We start from the raw sequence: 22,062 nt of genomic DNA, 5'->3' as shown, positions 1-22,062 counted from the left end.
GCCATCACTTCAATCTAATCTATTTAGGAATTGCTTCCTCTCCCTGACACAGTTTCCTCACTGCTCTACCTACCTGGCTCCCACTGTTTCACCTCTTCTCACTTTTCATGCTTTGCCCTTTCTCAACCAGGCTTCAGAGGGCATTGAACCACTGGTGTATCTGTGCCAAACAGACAAGGAGGCTGTGAGGGAAGCTGCCCGCCAGAGCCTCCTTCAGTGTGGTGAGTGGATTATGGTTCTGACCTGCTGTTCCTGATCAAGTTCAGGAGGCAGGCATGAGGGAAGGTGGTGGTCGCATAAGGTAAACCTAGAAGGGCTGCAGGATAAAAAGACATTGCTTGACCCTGACCACTGTACCCCATTCTAGGGGAGGATGGGCAATCAGCTCACCGACGGCTAGAAGAATCTCTGGAAGCTCTGCCTCGTATCTTCGGGCCAGGAAGCATGGCCAGCACTGCCTTCTGAGCTCCCTGTCTGCTCTCTGTCCCAGGAACACAGGGAACTTGGGAGTCGCTGTCTATTCCCTCAAGCCTCTCCCCTACAACCACCTTTCAGGGCTGGCCCTTCTCTGGGAGCCCCCACCTGATGGGCCCAACTGACATTGGCAGGGGTAGGCTGGGGGTCAGGACCAGGTTCCAGGGTTTCTTCCCATCCTACAGATTCCTATAAATATAAATCTCTTTAATATATTCTTCTGCTACCCCCAGCAGATTGCCACCTGCAGTCAAGTGCCTCCCCAACCTCTATCAGGCATTCCTCACTGAGCTGATGTCTGGGATCCCCTTCTGATCCCTGGTCACTCTGCCTCTCCCCATCATGTCTGATTTTGTATTTTATTTACAGAGTTTTGCAGAAAATAAAAGGCAAAATCTCTTTCCTATGCTGTGTGGCCTTGTCACCATTATTCTAGAGCATTCCAGCTTACCAGTTCTCCAGTTCTAAATTGATCAAGGGGGAGGAAAGCCTTGGAGAATCTTACTTCAACTGTTCTCTTGTCACTATTTCACTGGGGATCCTGGCATGCGTTTCTGCCCATGTACCAAAGTGTATTATAGGCGTAAGGGTAGATTCCCATTAAAAGCTCACAGTAACATTTCTGTCTTTGAGATAGGCATTGTATTCACAGTTTCAAGTAGGAAAACTGAGGCTCAGAGAGGATCACATGGCTAGTCATTGCCAGAGTAGCAACCTGAACCCGGATCACATAAGCCAGATTCACCTTATCCAACCTGTATCTGACATCCTGGCTGTCTCCTGAAGTATAATGCGCCAACCAGCATAATTGGATAAACGGGCAGGCAGATCTGGGCTCTCCTCCTTCCTTCGCTGCCCAATCTCGGTGCAAGTAGCTGGAACACGATTACAGACCAGCTAGCTAGTGGGAAGGGTGGTGGTCACTGACTATAGATCTTTAGTTTTGTTTTGAATTTCTTTGAATTTGCTTGGAGATGGGACCTGGGGGCTCTTTCCGTACCCAGTATTAGGAGCTCAGGACCCTGGACAAGGCTGGAGAACTCTAGAGGATGGAGAAAATATTGAAGTGGTGGGGGCGAAGTGGGAAGGTCTAGCCAAGGCAGATACAGGCAAACTAAAGGATCGAGGAGAACCCCAAGAAGCCAGTCTTGAGAAGGAAAAGAACAATAAAAAAGCTGAAGCAGGTCTGGGTACTGAAGCCAGTGAGGACTGCTGGACATGGGACTTCTCTCCTCCAGGGGGCGCCAAAGTCTGTGGCTGAGCCAGGCAGAGATGAGAGGCTGTCAGGACAGGAGGATCAAGGCCCAAGGGCCCGAAGCCCGTCTCACTAGTCTCACTAACAGGAGGACCCTGTTGGACTAATGCTGAGAGGAGAGGAGGCAAACACACTCCAGGTCGTAGGGCCGGGGATCGAAGGCCTCCCCTGGGACTTAGTTTCTGCTGTAAAATGGTGAGGCTGGACCAGCTGATGTCTGTTGGGCTCCAGGTTCTGTGTGTCAGTGAATACCGTCACACCGAGGAAGCCAAAGGACTGAGAATGTCAGGGACTGAGGGAAAGAGCCTAAAGGCCAGGGATGGCGGCCCACAGACATGAGCCCGCTCCCCCCAGAGCAGAAGGCCACAGGGCTGCTGGGGAGCAGCACACTGACCCAGGTTGTTCTTCTATACCAATCAGCACTGCATTGCAGCACTCCCAGCTGAAGCAAGATAGGAACTTCAAAACTTTTTGAATCAAGAAATTTTTTAAAAAGAGCTTTAAGTTAGGATTGTTACCTCTTTCAGCTCCTAGGATAAACCAACCTTCAACTATGGTGTCTGCAATTAACCCTTTTTACATAGGTTAATTCCACCCTGAGTACTCAGTGAAGTGATGCTCCAGGCATTCACTTACCCAGAGCTGCCAACTTCAGGTCTGGTGGAGGCCCTGAAAGGGCTACTAAGGTTAGAAGAGAAGATGGCTGAGAAGTCCATAGAGACCTGCAGTTACAGAAGTTAGGCTGAATAGGAATATAGCTGAGGCTATAGAAATAGGGGAGGAAGGGGGTGTGCTAGTTCATATCAAAGATCCAACAGTAATTAGGGGGAGCCTGGAAAATAATAGTCAGACCTCAAACCACACTTCCCCCATTACCCCTTCCCAAACCATTCCACATTTTATTCACTCCTGTATTTGTCTGAAGTGGACCTCTTTGTAATGTAGAAAGAAGACATTGGGGGTGGGGGAGGTTTCATTCTTCCTTCATTTACATATCATTAAAAGACTTCCCCTCCCCGGTCTTTTATGATAAAGACTTGTCTGAAAAATCTGTATGTACTAACAGCAAATACACATTAGTTTACAGTGTCAGTATCTAGGTCTGTATAAACACTATAAACCACTTGTTTCCAGAGTTAACACCCCTTCTGATCCAGACTCATAATCATGGTGACCTCTCTGTGTGGTGATATCCCTCATGGGGACCCTCCCACTATATTCTGATCCTCCCCACCCCCAACAGAGCTGTGGTGGATAAGCTGGAGGGCTTGAAGGCTGGCTGGCTGGGTCCTAACCACCTGCTGGGGAAGTTGAATAGAGTAATAAGGCAACAGGAACTTTTACAGGAAACACCTGTAGTCAGGATGCAAGAGCGGTCCCCAGGCTCAACGAAGTCAAGCAGAAGTAGGGAAATGAGGGCACAGGGAGGACAAATATGAGGTCTATGTGGGAGGGACATTCAGGTTTTTATGCCCATGAGGAGTCTTCTCAGTAGATTCTCAGTGACCACTGAAAGAATGAGTGTATATAACTGAGCAGGCTAGTGGTGGTTGATTGGAGAAGGGTGGGGAGGGTAGAGAAGTGGATGTGGGCAGTGGCAAGAAGTACCTCAAAAGCATAATGAATATTTAAAACCATAACGCTATGAAGTGAAACCTTCCCAAAACTCAAAATAGAGACAAATATTGAGGGACCACCAGGATCTGCTGGCCCCGGTTTGAGGGTTCTCTCTCAATCCAGAAGCTCCGAGCAGGGTAACCAATGAGTCTGGGATCAGTAGAAATATCAGAAATAAAAAAAACGAAATCTTCCATTTTGGGGTGTGAGCATCACTGAGGAGGTGCTAGGAAACAAGAGGGAGAAGGGACCTTTCTGATCACTCTAGCAGCCAACTTAAATTTAAGTCATTAACCCTGAGAATTAAGACTGGGAATTCCAGCTCCCAATACCTCCGAAAGTGAATTAGCTGGAGGGGCAAGACCTCTTGTAGAATCCTATTCAATCCTTCCCCTCCATCTCACCAGGTGACCTTGGCAAAGAACTAGAAATGTGGAAAAGGCATTCACTGGAGTGGCATAAGGAGTGAGGATTGGGAAGAGGGTCAAAGTTAAGAGCATCCGATTTGAAGTTGGAAAGAGAAGACCAAATCTTGCCCCTACAATCCCCCTTGTGACCCTGGGCAAGTCACTTACCCAATGTGGTGAAGTAGGTGTTGAGCCAAATTATTTCAAAGGTCTCTTCCAGTTCAAAATTTATAGTAATAATAACATGCATTTACACAGATTTAAGGTTTGCAAAATGCTTCAAGATTCTCACAAAAACTCTGGGAGGGAAGTGCTAATTATAGATTGAGGAAAATGAAACAGGCAGAAATTAAGTGACTTTCCAGGGGTCACATGGCTAGAAAGTGACAGAGGCTGGATTTGAACTTGTTCTCCCTGATTCCAAGTTCACCTACCTACCTACTTGCTGGTACCTTCCAGCTACCCCTAAATGCTGGGGAAGAACCAGAATGGAATTTGGGTAAAGAAGGTTAGAAATATGGTTGAAAAAAGTGGGGAAATTGGGATACTAATGTAGTGATGAGGAAATGTAAACTGATCCAAGCTTTCTGGAGAACTTGGAATTATGAACAAAGGGCAACTAAACTGCAAATCTTTACAGCTAGCATATACCACCACTAGGCCTGTATTAGTCCAGAGATCACAAAAAGAGGGAAAAGGCTTACATGTGCAAAAATATTTATAGCAGCCCTTTTCCTGGAAACAAAATTGTGGAAATCAAGGGAATTGCCATCAACTGGGGAATGGCTGAACAAGCTGTGGTATATGAAAATAGGAAATAATATTGTACAATAAGAAATGATGAACAGACAGAAAAAATTTTCAGAAAACAGTAAAAAATCAAACTGATGCAAAGTGAAATGAATACAACCAGTAAAAGATTGTGTACTGAATCAGCAAAAAGTATGAATGGCAACTCTTCTCAGGAGCACAGTGGTCTATGGCAGTTACAAAAGACTGAAGAAGGAAAAGGCTACCCAGAAAGATGGACTCTGAAAATGACTGAAGCATACATCTTTTCTCCTCTTTTGATCTGTTACTTTCTTTACAATCATGATTAATAGGGAAATAGGTTTTACATTATAGCACATATATACCTATATCAAATTGCCTACCATTTTAGGAAGAAAAGAGAGGAGATGGAAAAAAATTTAAAACTCAAAATCTTATAAAAATGAATACTACAAATTATCATGACATGTAATTGAAAATAATTTAAAACAAGCAAATGTACCTTTTTGTATCTGGGTCCTAATCTGATCATGACACTGATGCATTGTTGGTGGAGTTGTACAAGATAACTGTATAAATATTATGTTAAATACATATATTGTATTTAACATATATTTTAACATACCTAACATGTATGTGACTACCTGCCATCTAGGGGAGGGGATGGAGGGAAGGAGAGAAAAAGTTGAAACAGAAGTTTTTTGCAAGGGTCAATGTTGAAAAATTACTCATGAATATGTTTTATATATAAAAAGCTATAATTTTAAAAAATAATAAAAAAAGAAAAAAATTAGGGTTGAGCAGTTAGGAGCAAGGGTTGTTGAGAACAAGAAAAAGTTTGGCTTTATTTATCTGTATGTAGGAGGAAGAAGCACGGCAGGGATACATGTCAATGAGTATTGGCAATGAGGCATGAGAGAAAAATAAACTCAGGAGTATAACGAATTCAATAATTTGTGAAAAAACATGAACAGAGAGGATAATTCCAATGCCTCATACCTCACTGTCAACTGAGAAGACTAGCTCCCCCAATGAAGAAGGGGACAGGATTGCTCTGAGAGAAGTGGGTTTTAGGATAAGAGACAGCTGGAAGAAAACATGGACATTTAAAGCTCTGGACAGCACATCCACATTCTTGCTCCCCGAGTCTCATGGGAATTTTTTCTGCCGCAGTCCCAGAAAACCCTGAAGGGCAGAAATAAGATTCCATATCCTTAAAACAGTAGTTTAATAAGGTTCTGTTTCTGTTATCAATAAGATTATTGTGAGGGTCAAATTAGATAATGTAAAGGGCATAGCACAAGCCTGGCACATAAATGCTATATAAGTTATCGGTGGCTATTTTTGTTAACTTTTTTCTTTTTGAAAAATTTTACTGTATTTGTTTTTTACACTACCACAACAAAGAGGTGAACCGATTCCTCCCTTGTAACAGATAAGTACAATTAAGCAAAACAAGTCAACACATTGCCCATCTCTAAACCTTAAGTCTTGTTCTGCACTTACAATTCATCCATCACCTTTTTACTGAGGCAGCAAGCACAATTCCCTCTCAGTGCTTGAAGTCACAATTGGACACTGGCCAGAGTTCCAAAGGCTAATGAAGTGTTCTCTCTAGCCTGCCACCTACCTTTCATGTGTTGCCTCGTGGGGGTCCCAATTCCTCCTCATTCTCCCATCCTCACCTTCACCAGGGCACCTGAACTCAGGTATCAAATCAAGTTCCAGTCACCAGCTCACAAAACTGGTAACATTTAAGCCAAAAGAACCTGGATGAAAAATATGACTCACTGTTTTAATGTGCCTCCACTACAGCAGACTAATCAAGGAACAGTCCTCTGATTCCACCCAGAATCATGGAAAGCTAATTTATGTCTAGAAAGAAAAGACACAGAATACCCTTCCCTTTCTCCCAACAAAACTCATGAAGAGGAATCTTGGGGGTAGTCTAATGCTGCCTGATGTGTGCAGAGTAACTAAAGTCTTGGCCCCTGCTCCAAAGAGTCTGACATTTCCATACCCAACTATATCAATCAATGAATCAATCAACAGGCATTTATTAAGTGCTCATTATGTGCCAAGTACACTGTGCTATGCATTGAGGATTCAAAGAGTGGAAAAAAAAGCAGTCTCTGCCCTCAAAAAGAGCTCACAGTCTAACAGCAACAATATCCATGTACATTTAGGATATAGGCAGAATATATAGAGAGAACCGAAAAGGCCTTCTGAAGAAAGTAGGCTTTGAGTAGAATTTGGAGAGAACCCAGGAAGGAGGTGGTCTACACACCAAGGGCAGAGGGCAGAATCAGGAAGACCCATCCATATCTGTGACAGTTGGATCAAGAGCTAGGTAAGTTAACTCAGGATCCAAACTGGATCAGAGCTATGTATATTCCTTTTAGGAATAAAAAAAAAAAAAAAATGGTAGGAGCAGCTAACATTTATGTAGCATTTAACTACTTGCCAGGTACTGTGCTAAGTTCTTTACCATTACCAATTCATTTGATCCTTATAACAATGCTGGGAGATGGACTTTAGTCTCACCTTTTCTGGAGATCATCTGCCTTTTCTATCACCAAATATGTTAATGCTTAGTATACAGCACCATACTAGGCATTCTAGGATGGATGAATAAGGGCTCTTTTCATGCTTTGCCATATTATCCTCATCCTAAAGATGAGGAAACTGAAGCAGAGGGAAAGGTCAGTCAGATGGTGTCTTTGGCTGTATCTGAACTTAGGTACAGCTACAGAAATATCTATCATTAGGAGTGAAGGTTGCACTTTGCAAGCTCCATGGCCGAAAAAGAGAAATGATCTAAGACATTAACTCAGAAATAAGTCTGGGTCCTCTAAGATCTCGTGACTTGGATCATCTGACAGAAAAAAAGGAGTAAAGCAAGAACTGAGGCTTGCCACTGGTGAAAGAGCCTTATTATTCAGGATCATGGGCCCTCTCAAGAAAACAAGGCTATTTCCAGAGAAGAGTGTGGTCATTTCAGGAGAACCGTCTGCCTAAGTGGTAGCAATGCCTAAAGGAGGATGAGTGAAACCTCAGTGGGTCAGTCAGTATAAGGGAAAGTATAAGGGCCAGCACCAGGAGAGGAGAGGAGCTGTAAGTAGGCAGAAGAGGGCCTGGACATTTGGAGTCTGGCATTCAGCTTCTACCTCTGCCACTCTCTGTGCCCTGACAAGTCACTAAATCAAGGCCTCAGAATTTCCTTTTCTGCAAAACAAAGGCATAGGGCTAAATGATTTCCAATATTTTATTTAGTCTTAAAAAATTATGACTTGTTATTAATCCAGGGAACAGCCAGTGTCAGTCATAAGATCACCATGACCACTTCCATGACTACTTTCCTGGCCAGATCAGAGGACTGACAGCTAGAAGAGACCTTGAAGGGCTAGTCCAATTCCCTCATCCTGCAAATCCAATAGCTTTATTTTGGGCCTTGCCCTATTTATCCTTTTTGCAACATCCTAGAGGTGACCTACTTCTTGAAACTCTATCTTCCCTTGGTTTCTGTGACACTGCATCATCCCAGTCCTCCCTGCCTCCCAACTGCCTAAAAGAGAATCCCATCTAAGCCAGAGGACTAGTTCAAGTCCCAGCTCTGACACTTATTAGCTATGTGACCTTGGACCCTTGTTTTAATCTCCCTAGGCTTCCCTTTCTTCATCCATAAAGACAATTACATTTAAAAATCCCAAAAGATTGTTTGGAAGACCTTTGTCAACCTGATAGCTCTATGTAAATTACTTTTGTATCTTTGAGCTTATTCACTAGGAATTCTTACTCAGTGATAGTAATAGTAAATGACTATTGGCCCATAGTTCTCTCTACTCAGTCCCAAAGAACTTCATCAACTCTCATGGCTTCCTTTACCATTTTTTCAATTCCTCACAAGCCTGTATTTCCAACCCTCCCATTCTGCTTTTCAAAACTATTCTGGTAACAGCCCCCTTCGAATTTTCCAAATTTTCCCATCTTTTTCCCCAAATAGGCTAACAAGTTAGCATTCTATCTTTTCCTTTTCCTCAAACTACTAGAACTACCTACATCATTTGCCTCCATTTCAAAAAAATATTTTAATTCAATATTTTATTTTCAGATCTGATTTCTCTGCCTCCCCCTACTAAAAAGGAAAGAAAACCTACATCCACATGAAAAGTCAAGCAAAACAAATGCCTGAACTTTTTTTTTTTTTTTAAAATGCCATAGTTTTGTTGAATCCATCACTTCTCTATCTGGAAGTAGATAGCATATTATTCCACCGGGAGTCCTTTAGGATTGAATCACCTGAAGTTTTTTTAAAGTTGCTTATCTTTCTAATGTTAATGTATATATTGCCCTGGTTCTAACCTCCTCACTTCATTTTGACTCATTCTGAAACTATCCCTGAATTATCTTTTCGGTATATTTCAATTTCATCAAATATTTTCCAATTACATGTAACATTTTTTAATATTCATTTTTTAAAACAGGGATTTTTTCCCTTTCCTTCCTCTCTCTCCTTGAGATGGTAAGCAATTTGATGTTATACATGTGAAGCTATATAAAACATCCTATCAACTATGCTGCAAAACAAGAGAGATGAAAAGTGAAAAAAAGTTGTTCAATCTGCATTCAGACTTCATCAGTTCTTTCTCTGAAAGTGGATAGCATTTTTCATGATGGATACTCTGTAACTGTCTTGGATAGTCATCTTGATCAGGGTGGCTAACTTTTTCAGAGTTAATCATCCTTATAATACTGTTATTGGGTACAATGTTCTCCTGGCTTTGTTCACTTCACTTTGCATAATTCATATAAGTTTTTCTTTCAAAACCATTCTATTTGTCATTTCTTATAGCACAAGACTATTCCATGGTGGTATTTATGTACTATGTTCAGTCATTCCCCAATTGATGGGCATTCCCCTCAATTTCCAATTCTTTGCCATCACAAAAAAGTACTACCAATATTTTTGTAAATTTTATCCCTGCTTTTTTAAAAATTCAATTATTTCATTTCAAATCTGACTTTTTTCTTTGATTTCTTTGAGACCTAGTAGTGGTATTGCAAAATCAAAGGATATGCACTGTTCAATAGCTTTGGGGGCATAATTTCAAATGTTGTTTCAGAATGGCTAGATGAATTAGTACACTGCTCCACGAATAGGGCATCAATGTGCCTGTTTTCTCAGTCTCATCAGCATCTATCATATGCATTTTTGGGGTCAACTTCACCAATCTGATGGATGTGAAGTGGTACCTCAGAATTTTCTAATTATCAGTGATTTAGAATCTTTTTTTTTCAATATAGCTATTGAAAGCTTGGATTTCTTCAATGGATACAGTGTTTATGGCCAAATGAAATGGAGAAGACTACAGGAAGCAAAATGGACAATTTTGATTAGATGAAATTTTTTAAAAATTAAAAAGTTACTGCACAAACAAAACCAATGCAGACAAAATTAGAAAGCAAGAAACTGGAGGGAGAGGCAGGTTCTTTAACAGCAAATTTCCTGATAAAGCCTCATTTTTTAACAATATAGAAACAAAGCCAGGTATAAAAATAAGAGCCATTCTCCAAAGACCACAATGATATCAATATGCAGTTTTCAGAAGAAATCCAAGTTCTCAATAGTGACACAAGAAAAATGCTCAAATCACTACTAGAGAAATGCAAATTAAAATAGCCCTGAAGTTATAGCTATCAGATAGTCTGATAGAAAAGGAAAACGATCAATGCTGGAAGGGATATGGGAATGCAGTTGTGCAATGTGTAGAACTAACTTAGTGAAGTTGAACTCTTAACTACTCTGAAACTATGCCCAAAAGGCTTTAAAATCATGCATACCTTTGACCAATAGCACAGTACTATGCTTATTTGTGTCTATATAGTGTCCCCTTAATCTGTTCCAAAAATCAGCATTTCTATTTCTTACTCTGTATCGAATTTTCATAGTATAAAGATCTAGTACTACTCAGTCCCTTTGCTATCATTTAAAAAAACTTAACTCTTTTGACATTTCCCATCTTTTATTCTACTTTTCCCCTAGCTCTGTAATCTTTTAGTAGTTTGGTATTACACTCAATGAGTATATTAATGTAGTATTGTCTTTTTTATTGATTCAGCCAACCCTTACAATTAATATTGTTTTATAACTGTGTTCATATAGTTCTTGAGTGCATCTTGGCACGTAGACTCCTGAACTCTTGTAGTTCTCTTAAATGGAAGTTTTCTTTTTTCTTCCTAGATTTTGTTGATGATAGTCAGAAATGCTGATTAATTTGATATCCTGCAAGTTTACTTAAGTTGTTCCAATTTTTCAAAGTAAACCATTCTATTAACTGCAAAAAATGATTTTTTTCCCTTTTGCCTAAGAGTATTCCTTCAAATTCCTTTAATCTTGTGATAGTTAGCATTTCTAGAAATATATTAGTAATGCCGATAATGGATGGCCTTGCTTTACCCCTGATTTTGTTGTTAAAACCTCTAGTTTATTCTTATTACAATAAAGCTGGCTTTTAATTTTAAATACAAATCTTTTTAAGGAAAGTTGTTTATTCCTATACTTTACTGCTTTTAACAGAAGTGGGCAACTTTTCGTCTATTGATTGACTATTCTACTCTATTGACTAATTTGATTATTAATATAGTCAATTATGTTTATAGTCTTGTTAATATTAAATCAGGTCTGCATTCTAATATAAATACAGCCTGGTCATAGTACATAATTGATACATTGCTGGAGTCTTTTTGATAATATTTAAACATTTTTTGCATCAATATTCATTAGAAATATTGGTCTGTCACTTTTATTGTTTTGAATCTTCCTGATTTTAATGACAAGATTATCTTTGTCATGGAGGGATTTTGGCAGGCCCTTTTTTCTTTTCAGTTCAAAGAGTAAATTAACTAGTTGAATTACTTTTTTTTCCCCTTGCTAAGGCAATTGGGGTTAAGTTTCTTGCCCAGGATCATACAGCTAGGAAGTATTAAAAGTATCAGGCCAAATTTGAACTCAAGTCCTCTTGACTTCAGGGCCAATGCTATATCCACTATGCCACTTACCTGCCCCTACAATTACTCTTTAAACATTTGGTAGAATTTGCTAGTAGGTTCAACGAATTCTGGGTTGTTGGATTTGTTCCTCTCCTCAGTCCATTTTTTATCTAATACAGGGTTATTTCATTTTATAATGTTAATCTGGTCAATTAACACTTTTCTGTCTCCATTTTCTTACCTACCATTCTTCAAAAGCTTTTGCCACATGTCTTCTATTTCCAACACTCAAGGGCAACTTTCTGCAAGATCACCAAGGATTTTTTTAATTGATGAATTGAGTGGTCTTTTTTCAGTCTTTATTTTTCTCAATCTCTCTGCGGCACTTGATGCTGTTAGCCATTACCATCTTCAAAATACTCTCCCTTGGGTTTTTGTGGCATTACTTCACATTTCTTTTTGCCACTATGAACTTTTCAGTCTCTATCTCATTAACTCCCATGAATTCAACATTTGTCTCTAGGTAAATACAAACTTTCCTCTCCCCAGAAATGAAAATTTCCATTTCTGAAGTCAAGAAAACCTGAATCCAATCTTTATGTTTACTAGTTATGTAACCCTGGGCAAATCATTCTATCAAACTCAATTGGAAAATAAGGATAGTAATAGCACCTCCTTGGATTGTTGTGAAGATCAAAGGGGATATTTATAGAGCATCTGGCAGAGCCCTAGCACATAGTAGGTTCTCAGTAAATGCTAGTGATTTGTGTTATTTTTTTCTGGATGCCCCAGAGGCTTACCAAAATTACCATGTTCAAAATAGAAGTTATTATTTTTCCCTTTCCCTAACTTCTCAATTTCTAATAAGGATACCACAATTCTGACACAGGTCCACAACTCAGAAGGGAGGTATACACAACTCTGCCCTTTCCTTCACCTGCCCTGTAGAATCAGTTGCCAAATTTTGTCAAATGCATCTTTCTGGTCAGCAACACAGTATTAACGCATTTATTATGTGCCAGGCACTGTGCTAAGTTCTAGGATGATATTCCTGTCCTCAAGGATCTCACACTCTTGTGAGACAAGACATGTATAAAAGGATCTAAATGGTGTAAATAGAAGGTAATACTTGTAGAGAAGGTGGAATGGAAACCAGGAAAGGTACAGAAGATGAGATCTGAGCTAGGTTTTGAAGGAAATCAAAAAAAGTCAGAAACTGGTGGTGAGAAAGGAAAGCATTACAGCCAAGGTGACATGTAACATGTAAGGAAAGAGTAGAATATAGTTATTATAGAATTCATAGAGGGAAATCAGTACAGAAAGACTGGAAATGTGGTAAAGGGTTTTAAATACAAGAGATTTCACATCTGGTCCTAGATATAACAGAAAGTCACTAGAACTTACGGAGTAAATGACATGATCAGACCTGAACTTTCAGAAAATCAATTTGTCTTTGAATGAAGGATAGGTTGGAGTAGAAAGAATTGAACTGGAGGTCCAGTTATCAGATTTGCAAAGATCCAAAAAAGTGATGAGAATCTATTGTTTTATCCTTTAAAAAGGACCATGATGTCAGGAAAGTGATGCCATGATATGCAAGTGAATTGGATTTCAGTGAGGAAGGGCTGTGCAAGGTCACCTGCCTCACTTTCCCCTACAGTCATCTGAGTCCAGTGGTCAGATACAGATAGATCAGGATGACTGGAGATGGTCTGAATGCAAGGGGAGAATCTGGACCTTTTTAAGCTAAGATCTTCAACAGATCTCAATTTGACTAAGGCCACACCCATTCAGTGATTAAGGCTAGATAGTAATTTAAGCAAAAAATCTCTTTCATCTAGTCAAAAACCACTACCATCATCATTACCCAATCTAAATAAATAAGTCTGGGAAGACTTTCAGATTTCTGGCCAAAACAGAAATAAATTACTATTTATATTTAACCAATTGGGACCCAAACAATTAAAGATTGGAATTTGGGGTGGAACTTCTTGTTGGTCAATCAGTCAAGAGTGGTTTTGGTTTAAGGCATGGTCCCTAAAGAAATCTGGCCAATAAACTCCCAAGATATTTTTGGAGCGTTGATACAGTAAATCAGATATGGCCAGAGGGGAAAAAGGAAAAAAGGAAAGGGAAGGAGAGGGTCTATATCATGGTGGTGGTAGTAACAATGGTAATGATGTATGAATAGAAAGATGTACATGCTAGATGTTGATTAAAACATCCCCCACATCCATCCCTTCTTCTCTACACAAACCATAGTCATTCTAGTTCAGGTCCTCACCCAAACTCTTAACTGATTTCTTTGCATTCAGCTATTCAGATCATATCACATCATTATCTGCTCAAGAAATTTCCATGGCATCTTAATGCTTCTAAATTAAAATAGAAACTTCTGTTTGGCACTTACAACCTATTATATGAAGCTCCAGCATATCTTAGATGATTAATTACATATTTCTCTTCCCCATGTACTTTAACACTGTAGCCAAATATGCTTGCTTACTTGATATGAAACATTTCATCTTTATTCTCTCATGACTGGCATTGTCAAGTCAATCAACATTTATTAAGTGTCTACCTTATGCCAGGCACAATGCTAACTGCTGTGGTTACAAAAAAAGAAAACAACCCCTGATCTCAAGGAGCTTTCAATCTAATGGGGAAAGATAACAAAAAGAAACCAAAAAGAAGGGAGTAAGGAAACATAGAAATGGAGACATATCATAGTTTAGCCTTTTAAGATAGAAGTTCTGAGCTGAGCTCCCTCCTTAAATGGAGGTTCTGAGGTTTATGGATCAGTTACCCTCCACCCTCCAAAGGCTGGGAGGATCTTGCAGGATGATGAAGTCAGAGAACACCAAGGTTGTGTAATGGAAAATGAAGAATATGCCATTTGAGCCTCACAACAGCCTTCGGAGGTAAGTACCTTGGGTATCATTTTTATTTTTTACTTGAGGAACTGAAGAATCAGAGCATTACATGACTTGTCTGTGCTTATTCCATTATTAACAATGACAACATGTGAATTCAGGCCTCTCCTAAAAGTCACTGTACTTACAGTCCTAAGCTAGACTTTGTCTGAGTAGAGGTGTGGTCTTGGGTCTTTCATTCAACATTTATTAAATGCCTGTTGCACGTATCATAAAATCTAAACAGTCACTATTAAAGACTAGTACCCTTAGTTTACTCCCTTGTAAAATGAGAATAATCTGTTCTGCCTACCTTACTGGGTTGTTATAAAGATCAAATGAAATAAGGGAGAAAAGTTATTTTAGCCTGAGCAGAGGAAAGAGTTAAATGACTAGAGATGGTCTTGACAAGACCTTCAAAATGTTCTGGGAAAAAAAAAAAGAAAAAAAAAAAAAAAAGCCTGAATTTGGCAGCTGTTGCTAGGAGTTTTCTAATTGATTTACCAGGTCTATATGATCAGGTCTTAATTACCTCAATACTTCCAACAGGCAGCTCTCCCCTAGGATAGAATAAAAGCTTTTTAATTGCAGGAGCTATTTCATCTGTCTCTGTATCCTTAGTACTTAGTATAGCACTAGGTACATAGAAAAGCTTTAATGAAAGCTTACTGATTGATGAACACACCCTACCTTCTCCTCTAACACCACTACAATACTTTGGTAGACAGTCATCCCAGGCTGTGGTTAAAAATGAGTAATCATCTAGGGGTCAACCTTCATTCAATAATAAGCCTATCTCAACTGAACTAGATTGCTCTTCCAAACAGAACAAAGCCAGCGATTACAATCAACATTCTGAGAATCCAAGGTCATCTTAATGCCTCAATGTGATATCAAAGCACATCACTTACTGAATGCAGAGAATCTTAACCCTAAAGTAGGGTCCTTAGAGGTCATCAGGCCTATTTCCTCAACCTTACAAAGGAATGTCTCAATGAATCATTTACTACGAGGAAATTTGGAGATTGAGAGGGAGATGAGATACAGTCCCTGGTCTCAGGGAGCTCACATTCTAATGGGAGCAACTTTGATCTGAAGAACTGAGTGGATACAGTGCAGGCCCTGGAGACAAGACAAAATTCTGACAACTCAATCTATTTGCCTATTTCCTCCATTGCAAAATGGAGAGAACAGTAGCACCTCCCAACAGCTAGTCTGTTTCTGTGGCTGGATATGAACTCGTGTTATTTTTTGTTTTCGCTTTTTAACTCCAGGGTTGGCACTATCATTTTTACTCTTACAACAAAGGTTTCAGGTCTAAGTCAGAGTGCCAGGGTTCTTAGGACACAGCAGCAAAGCGGATGTTAATATCTCTTCTTTGATGTCATCTCCATTGATAAAATGGCATTCTTCTGTGATGTTGAATGATTTGACAGAGCCAAGAACTTTGGTTATAAGAACCTTCTTTATGGAGTCTTCAAGAGTTACAGCTGCAGCCCCAGGCAAAGCCTCTCCACAGAAGTGGCCTCCTAGGATGGCTGAGGGCACTGGGCTATTCTCAAGGCTTTGGGATTCAGAGTTCTGGGTTGTTTCCATCACAGCCTGAAAAGAGATCATGGTCATTCAGTGGTGATTTAACTTACCTAGAACATCCAGCCTTCTGTCTTTCCCCAGGAGGCCTTGCTGCTTTAGCTGGGCAGCTTGCCTGTCCAGTGGAGACAAGTGGTTGGCAAAAGAGGAAATAAAGGTAAAAAAGGTTAAAGTGCCTGCCACAGGCCACGCAGCTATTAAGTACCTAAGGTAAGATTTGAACCCAAGTCTTACTGTCTCAAAGTCCATTTTTCTGTCTATTCTATCACACTTTCTCACGTAGGTTTAATCTTTTTTTTTTCTTTTTAATTAATTTTATAATTATAACATTTTTTTGACAGTACATATGCATAGGTAATTTTTTTTTTTAAAATAACATTATCCCTTCTACTCCCTTCTGTTCCAAATTTTTCCCCTCCTTCCCTCCACCCCCTCCCCTAGATGGCAGGCATTCCCATACATATTAAATATCTTATAGTATATCCTAGGTACAATATATATGTGCAGAACTGAATTTTGTTATTGTTGTTGTTGCAAAGGAAGAATTGTATTCAGAAGGTAAAAATAATCTGGGAAGAAAAAAAAATGCTCACAGTTCACACTCATTTCCCAGTGTTCCTTTTCTGGGTATAGCTGATTCTGTCCATCATTGATCAATTGGAATTGGATTAGCTCTTCCCTATGTTGAAGATATCCACTTCCGTCAGAATACATCCTCATACAGTATTGTTGTTGAAGTGTATAATGATCTCCTGGTTCTGCTCATTTCACTCAGCATTAGTTCATGTAAGTCTCTCCAAGCCTTTCTGTATTCCTCCTGCTGGTCATTTCTTACAGAGCAATAATATTCCATAACCTTCATATACCATAATTTACCCAACCATTCTCCAATTGATGGACATCCATTCATTTTCCAGTTTCTAGCCACTACAAAAAGGGCTGCCACAAACATTTTGTCACATACAGGTCCCTTTCCCTTCTTTAGTATTTCCTTGGGATATAAGCCCAGTAGTAGCACTGGGTATGCACAGTTTGATAAGTTTTTGGGCATAGTTCCAAATTGCTCTCCAGAATGGCTGGATTCTTTCACAACTCCACCAACAATGCATCAGTGTCCCAGTTTTCCCACAGCCCCTCCAACATTCACCATTATTTGTTCCTGTCATTTTAGCCAATCTGACAGGTGTGTAATGATATCTCAGAGTTGTCTTAATTTACATTTCTCTGATGAATAGTGATTTGGAACACTCTTTCATATGAGTGGAAATAGTTTTAATTTCATCATCTGAAAATTGTCTGTTCATATCTTTTGACCATTTATCAATTGGAGACGTATATTCAAAAGAAGAGAGAGATTAAAGCAAAGATACAAGAAATATACAATAAAATTATTTTTCTTTATTCATCACAAAGGAAACATCTCTAGGATCTAAATGAACTTCTCTATCCCATGTTTGTCAAAAGACACAAAGTAGCTCCAGACATTTAGCTAGGATCAGAGGATACAAAATACAAATGGTGCCTGCAGACTCTAGTACAGTTTCCGAAAGTAGAGGCTGAGGGGATTCAGTCTATCTTAAAAGATGTATGGACTTTGTTTCAGCTTTCCCTTAGGCAGTTCTTATTCATGAATTTATCTAATTCTTTTCAACTCACACTCAATAAGGCCAAAGGGACAGACCAGCATTAGAATGAGAAGCTGAGCTTCTGAAAGGGACTAGAACAAATCACCTGACCTCCAATTGCCCCCGGTTACTCAATCTCTAAGTTACAAATAAGTAGTAGATCAACCACAAAACAGGACCAAAACTGCATATATTGCAGCTTGTATCACCAATAAGAGATAAGGAATTTTGTAACTACTATTTAGTTAACTTACTGTGAAAATGTTTCCTTTTATATAAGGATCACCTAACTACCTCAAGTTTTCAGGGAATCCCCAATGGTTTTTCAGAATATCCTAGAATTTAAAATCTTACTCCATTTATACAGTAAGTGAATTCAAAGCAATTTGTAAGGTTGTTTTAGGTGGAGAGAGATAAGGCAAAAGATAGCCATTATGGTAAAAGAAAAAGAAAATCTATACTTCCAGGGTGCTTAAGTACACAAATAGGGGGAATAGAACTGCTCACTAAAACTCTTAAGTATGACCAAGTTTTTGTAAGTTTTCCTTTTCAATAGTCTTCTTTCCAAATCAAAGTATTATAATTTTTTTTTTTTTTAGTTTGTCTTCTCAGATTTTGTCTTAGTTGCCTTTTTCCACAGGCACCTACGGTACTCTGTTCAACATTTTGATCTAAATGCTAGGAGCTTTTGGTTAAGTTCTGGACAAAGATCAGAACTTCATTCCCCCCAATTACAAACAAAGTTGCTCATTTGTCATTTTTCTGCCCACTCAAAATGTTTTATAAAGTTTTCCTGTGGTTTACCTGAAAAGAGAAATTCAATAAACAAAATGCCATTTGAGGGGAAAAGAAGTTTTGAAAATTAATTTGGGTTTGAGTTGAAGTCAATTTCGAAATTTCTGAAATGAACAAGTAGTTTGGCTCATCAGGTCAAAGAAAAACAAATATCAAATGACTCAGGGTCAACTTATTTCTTGGCAATTTGTCCTTCAGTTGGGAAGAATACTAGATTTGGATTTGAGATCCTGTGTGTGAATCCTGTTCTGCAACTTACTAGTTGTATGACTTCCAAGTCCCTCCATTTCACTGACCTTGTCTGCCCCATCTGTTTGCTTACTGTATGCAAGACAATAAAAAGATTTCTAACACCCACACAGTAGGTACTGAATATTTTGAAAACTTTAGGCTCAAAGTGTCCTTGGCACATTTTTAATCACTATGGTTAGGATCTATAAGGGAATTAATGGAAATATGGAATGTTTCCTCTCATTAGCCCTAGCCTTTTTAAAACTAGTAATTTGCACAAGTATTGTCTTGCATCCAGTAAACAAATACTTGTTAAATTTAGCTGAATGAGCTTCAATAAGTATTTTAAGTCCAACTAGTGGTAGCAGCTTACAATGGTGAGGACAACTTGATCTTTGTACTGCTAAAGGGAACCAATTAGATCTTAATTGTGGCATCTCCTAGATGGAGTGACTTTAGTCAGTTATAACTCAGCTGTTATATACAGTCTGTTTGGAACCCACATTGTGCAGGTGCATGCCCTACTAGGCCCAAGGGGCCTAAATGAACTCAAGTTCCAATTAAAGGAGAGACAGGAAATAATCACAAAAATACACAATGCACATATAATATGCTGCTATGAGAGACAATACCAGTTGTGACTTACATGAAAGGCAATCAGGGAGAAAAGATGAGCAGAGGACAGAGTAGCAGTCATGATCCAGATGTTAACCTGCTACTTTCTTTTTGCAGGTAATAGGGTTTAAGTGAACTTGCCCAGGATCACACAGCTAGGAAGTGTTAAATATCTTAAGACTGGATTTGAGTTCAGGTCCTCCTGACTCCAGCACCAATGTTCCATCTACAGAAAAATTTATCATCCAGATACTTTCAAAATATGAAGAGAGAAAGTCCTCTAATGTGTTAGAAATATTCTCAAAGAAAATGTACATGAAGTCCTGACCAAAATCACACACGATGGGATGTGTGCAAAGTAGCTTTAATCTATAAGGGTAGATAGACTACTAATGATGTGGGTTAATATTCCTTTCTAATTCCCAGCCCCCATGAATCCCAATGGGAGATATCTAAGCTCTCCCAGCCCCCATGGGATCTGAGCTAACTTGGGCTATCCCAGCCCCCATTCTAATGATCTGCTCAAATTTCCCCAACCCCCACCCCCAGCACAAATAGTTCCTTATCTAAAAAATCCATTGAATTCTATTCAAATTCTAACCCTGGCTGAAACCAGACAGGAGCCAACCTGGGACTTCACCCACAAGCCCCATCAAGATTACCAAAAGTCCCCCATTATAAAAGAGGGAAACTGGAGTCCATTCTTTGCAGAAGTCCCAAACATGGGATCCTTACGCTGGCTATGTCAAGGGTTCCTCCCCGACCAGTGACATCTCTGGCCCTGGTGTCTTCTACCTTGCAACCTTACTTCCAAACCCCACAATAAACCTCTTTATTAATCTAGGTTTTCAGGTCTGTAAATTCCTTTATAGGGGACTCTTGCGCCACTACTAGACCTCATTTAACTCTGTATCCTTGCACTGAATCCAAAGGGGTTGTAAGGGAGCTCTATTTGACTCCCTGTGCCCCAAACCTGCCACTAGATCTCAATTAACCCTAATTTCATTTAGGTACCCCTTACCTAACTCTCATCACTAATAATGATATCTTAGGTTGATAAGTAATCATTTCAGGAGGAATTATGTAAAAGGCAAATTCTTTTTACAAAGTCTTTGTAATTACTTGCTGAGGTATATGTATTGGAGTGAAGCCCTAATCTTGTTCCTTGAACTGCTTTGTGCTTTCCTGACAACCGGGTTTTTGCTTACCTTGTTCCTCAAGCCTAGCCCATTTTCCCTCCCTAATCACTAGCTGAATTACTATCTACAGCTACAGTCCTTTAAAGGTTAATTCAAATGTCATTTCTCACCTAACTGGGACTTCCATACTATGCCCCATGATATGGGGAAGTGCATTATTGGGGAAAATCTCGTCATTCTGCAAGATCCCAACAGCAGTGGGACTTGCCGTCATCATCACTCTGTCCCTCTGATTAGGTAGAACCTGGAACTCCAAAAGCTCCATAAAGAGGGAGCCCAGCTCCGAACACTTTTCTTAGAGGGTTCACCATGAACCCATGTCTGCACTCTGACAGTCTTCTCCCCTCGTCTGCTCTCTTCCTTATTTAGATTGTAAGCTTGAAGACTGAGTGGTGTCCCCAGCACTCTGCATGGAGCCTAGAAGACAATTAATGTTTACTCTAGACGAGCGATGGCTTCACATCCTCCAAGAAGCCTTCCCCTTGGACCTCTCCTAACACATCTGTTCTGAGCCTTCAAAGGAACTTGCCAAGTCGAACAGTGTGACAGGTCCTTTGGGACCCATCGAGTTGTCTGCCAATTCCCCGGCTCTCTAAACTCTCTTCCCTCCCAGGTGCTCTACCTTCGGTTATTAGAGCAGTGAGGGCACACCTGAGATTCAGGAGACAGAAGGCAAACACACGTTTGTACCAACAAGCATCTAGGGTCCCATTGTGTACAAAGGGCAGAGACCCTGCCCCATAGAGCTCACAAACGAGCCGAGAGGACTCAGCTAAGAGCCAGCGACCCCGTAAAATCGAAGTCATCTGGAGGGGTGAAGCATTAGTTGGGCTGGGGGCCGAAGGAGCCGGTGCGGGGAGCTGGGGCAGCATTCTAGGCGCTGAGTACGGATGGGGCAAAGACATGGAGCCGGAGGAGCCGCGAGGGCAGAGCTGCCGGGTCACCGAGCCGGTGGAGGTCAGCCTGGGACCGCCAAAAATGTAGGTAAGGGCTTTCAGAGCCCCAACCGGACATCTGGCCCCAGGGGCGAGGGATGCTCTAGCAGTTGACAGGGCAGAGGGTGGAGGACGCAGCCGGGCCCGCGCTTCCCCTGGGCCCGGGGGAGGGATTTTACTCGACAGGGGGTGCGGTTACTCACCTGCAGAGCGAGGTGGGGGAGGGGGCATTGGAATAGCCCTGGGGATTGCCAGATGAGGGGAAGGGCGCCTCTCTTAATAGGCTCGGGCCCGGGGGGCTCCGGTAAAGGGAACGCGGGTCCACCACTGGGTCAGAAGCATCGCGCCCTCCCGAGCGGGGTGGGGTGGGGGAGAGGAGGGGCCGACGTCTAAAGCCCCCAGCCTGCGTTCCCGCCCGGCCCCGCCCCGCCCCATCGTGGGGCGGGGAAAGAGCCATAGGGGGCCGGGACGCGATGACCCGGATGACTCTACGCTCGCGGAAACCCGCGCATCACGCCGGGGTCTGAGGCCCAGAACCCGCGGGCGCGTGACGCACAGCGTGCCCCATGACGCCATCGCGCCTGCATTTGAAACTTGGCGCCCTAAGGCCGCCTCCCATGATACCCCGCGCCACTCCTCCCTCTTC

General features: G+C 40.7%; 1 protein-coding gene and 1 long non-coding RNA gene across 4 annotated transcripts in view; one reads left to right on the top strand and one right to left on the bottom strand.

Moving 5' to 3' along the window:
• The window catches only part of RIPOR1 (RHO family interacting cell polarization regulator 1), a 24,848-nt gene extending 23,968 nt beyond the window's left edge, over positions 1-880 (top strand). For all 3 annotated transcript variants that reach the window (XM_074286447.1, XM_074286448.1, XM_074286446.1), the window contains exons 21-22: positions 131-221; positions 368-880. In XM_074286447.1, the coding sequence (XP_074142548.1) occupies positions 131-221; positions 368-465 (189 nt within the window). In that variant the 3' untranslated portion in view covers positions 466-880. The remainder of the gene's footprint in view (positions 1-130; positions 222-367) is intronic.
• The window catches only part of LOC141554497 (uncharacterized), a 23,349-nt gene extending 1,287 nt beyond the window's left edge, over positions 1-22,062 (bottom strand). The window contains exons 1-2 of the long non-coding RNA XR_012485881.1: positions 19,314-22,062; positions 74-16,028 (exon numbers count right to left, since the gene is read on the bottom strand). This is a non-coding gene — a long non-coding RNA (uncharacterized LOC141554497). The remainder of the gene's footprint in view (positions 1-73; positions 16,029-19,313) is intronic.

The sequence above is a fragment of the Sminthopsis crassicaudata genome, chromosome 2 (assembly GCF_048593235.1).
Source record: "Sminthopsis crassicaudata isolate SCR6 chromosome 2, ASM4859323v1, whole genome shotgun sequence".
Lineage (NCBI taxonomy): Eukaryota > Metazoa > Chordata > Mammalia > Dasyuromorphia > Dasyuridae > Sminthopsis > Sminthopsis crassicaudata.
Note: the sequence above shows the minus strand (reverse complement) of the source record. Positions and strands in the feature narration are given on the sequence as shown.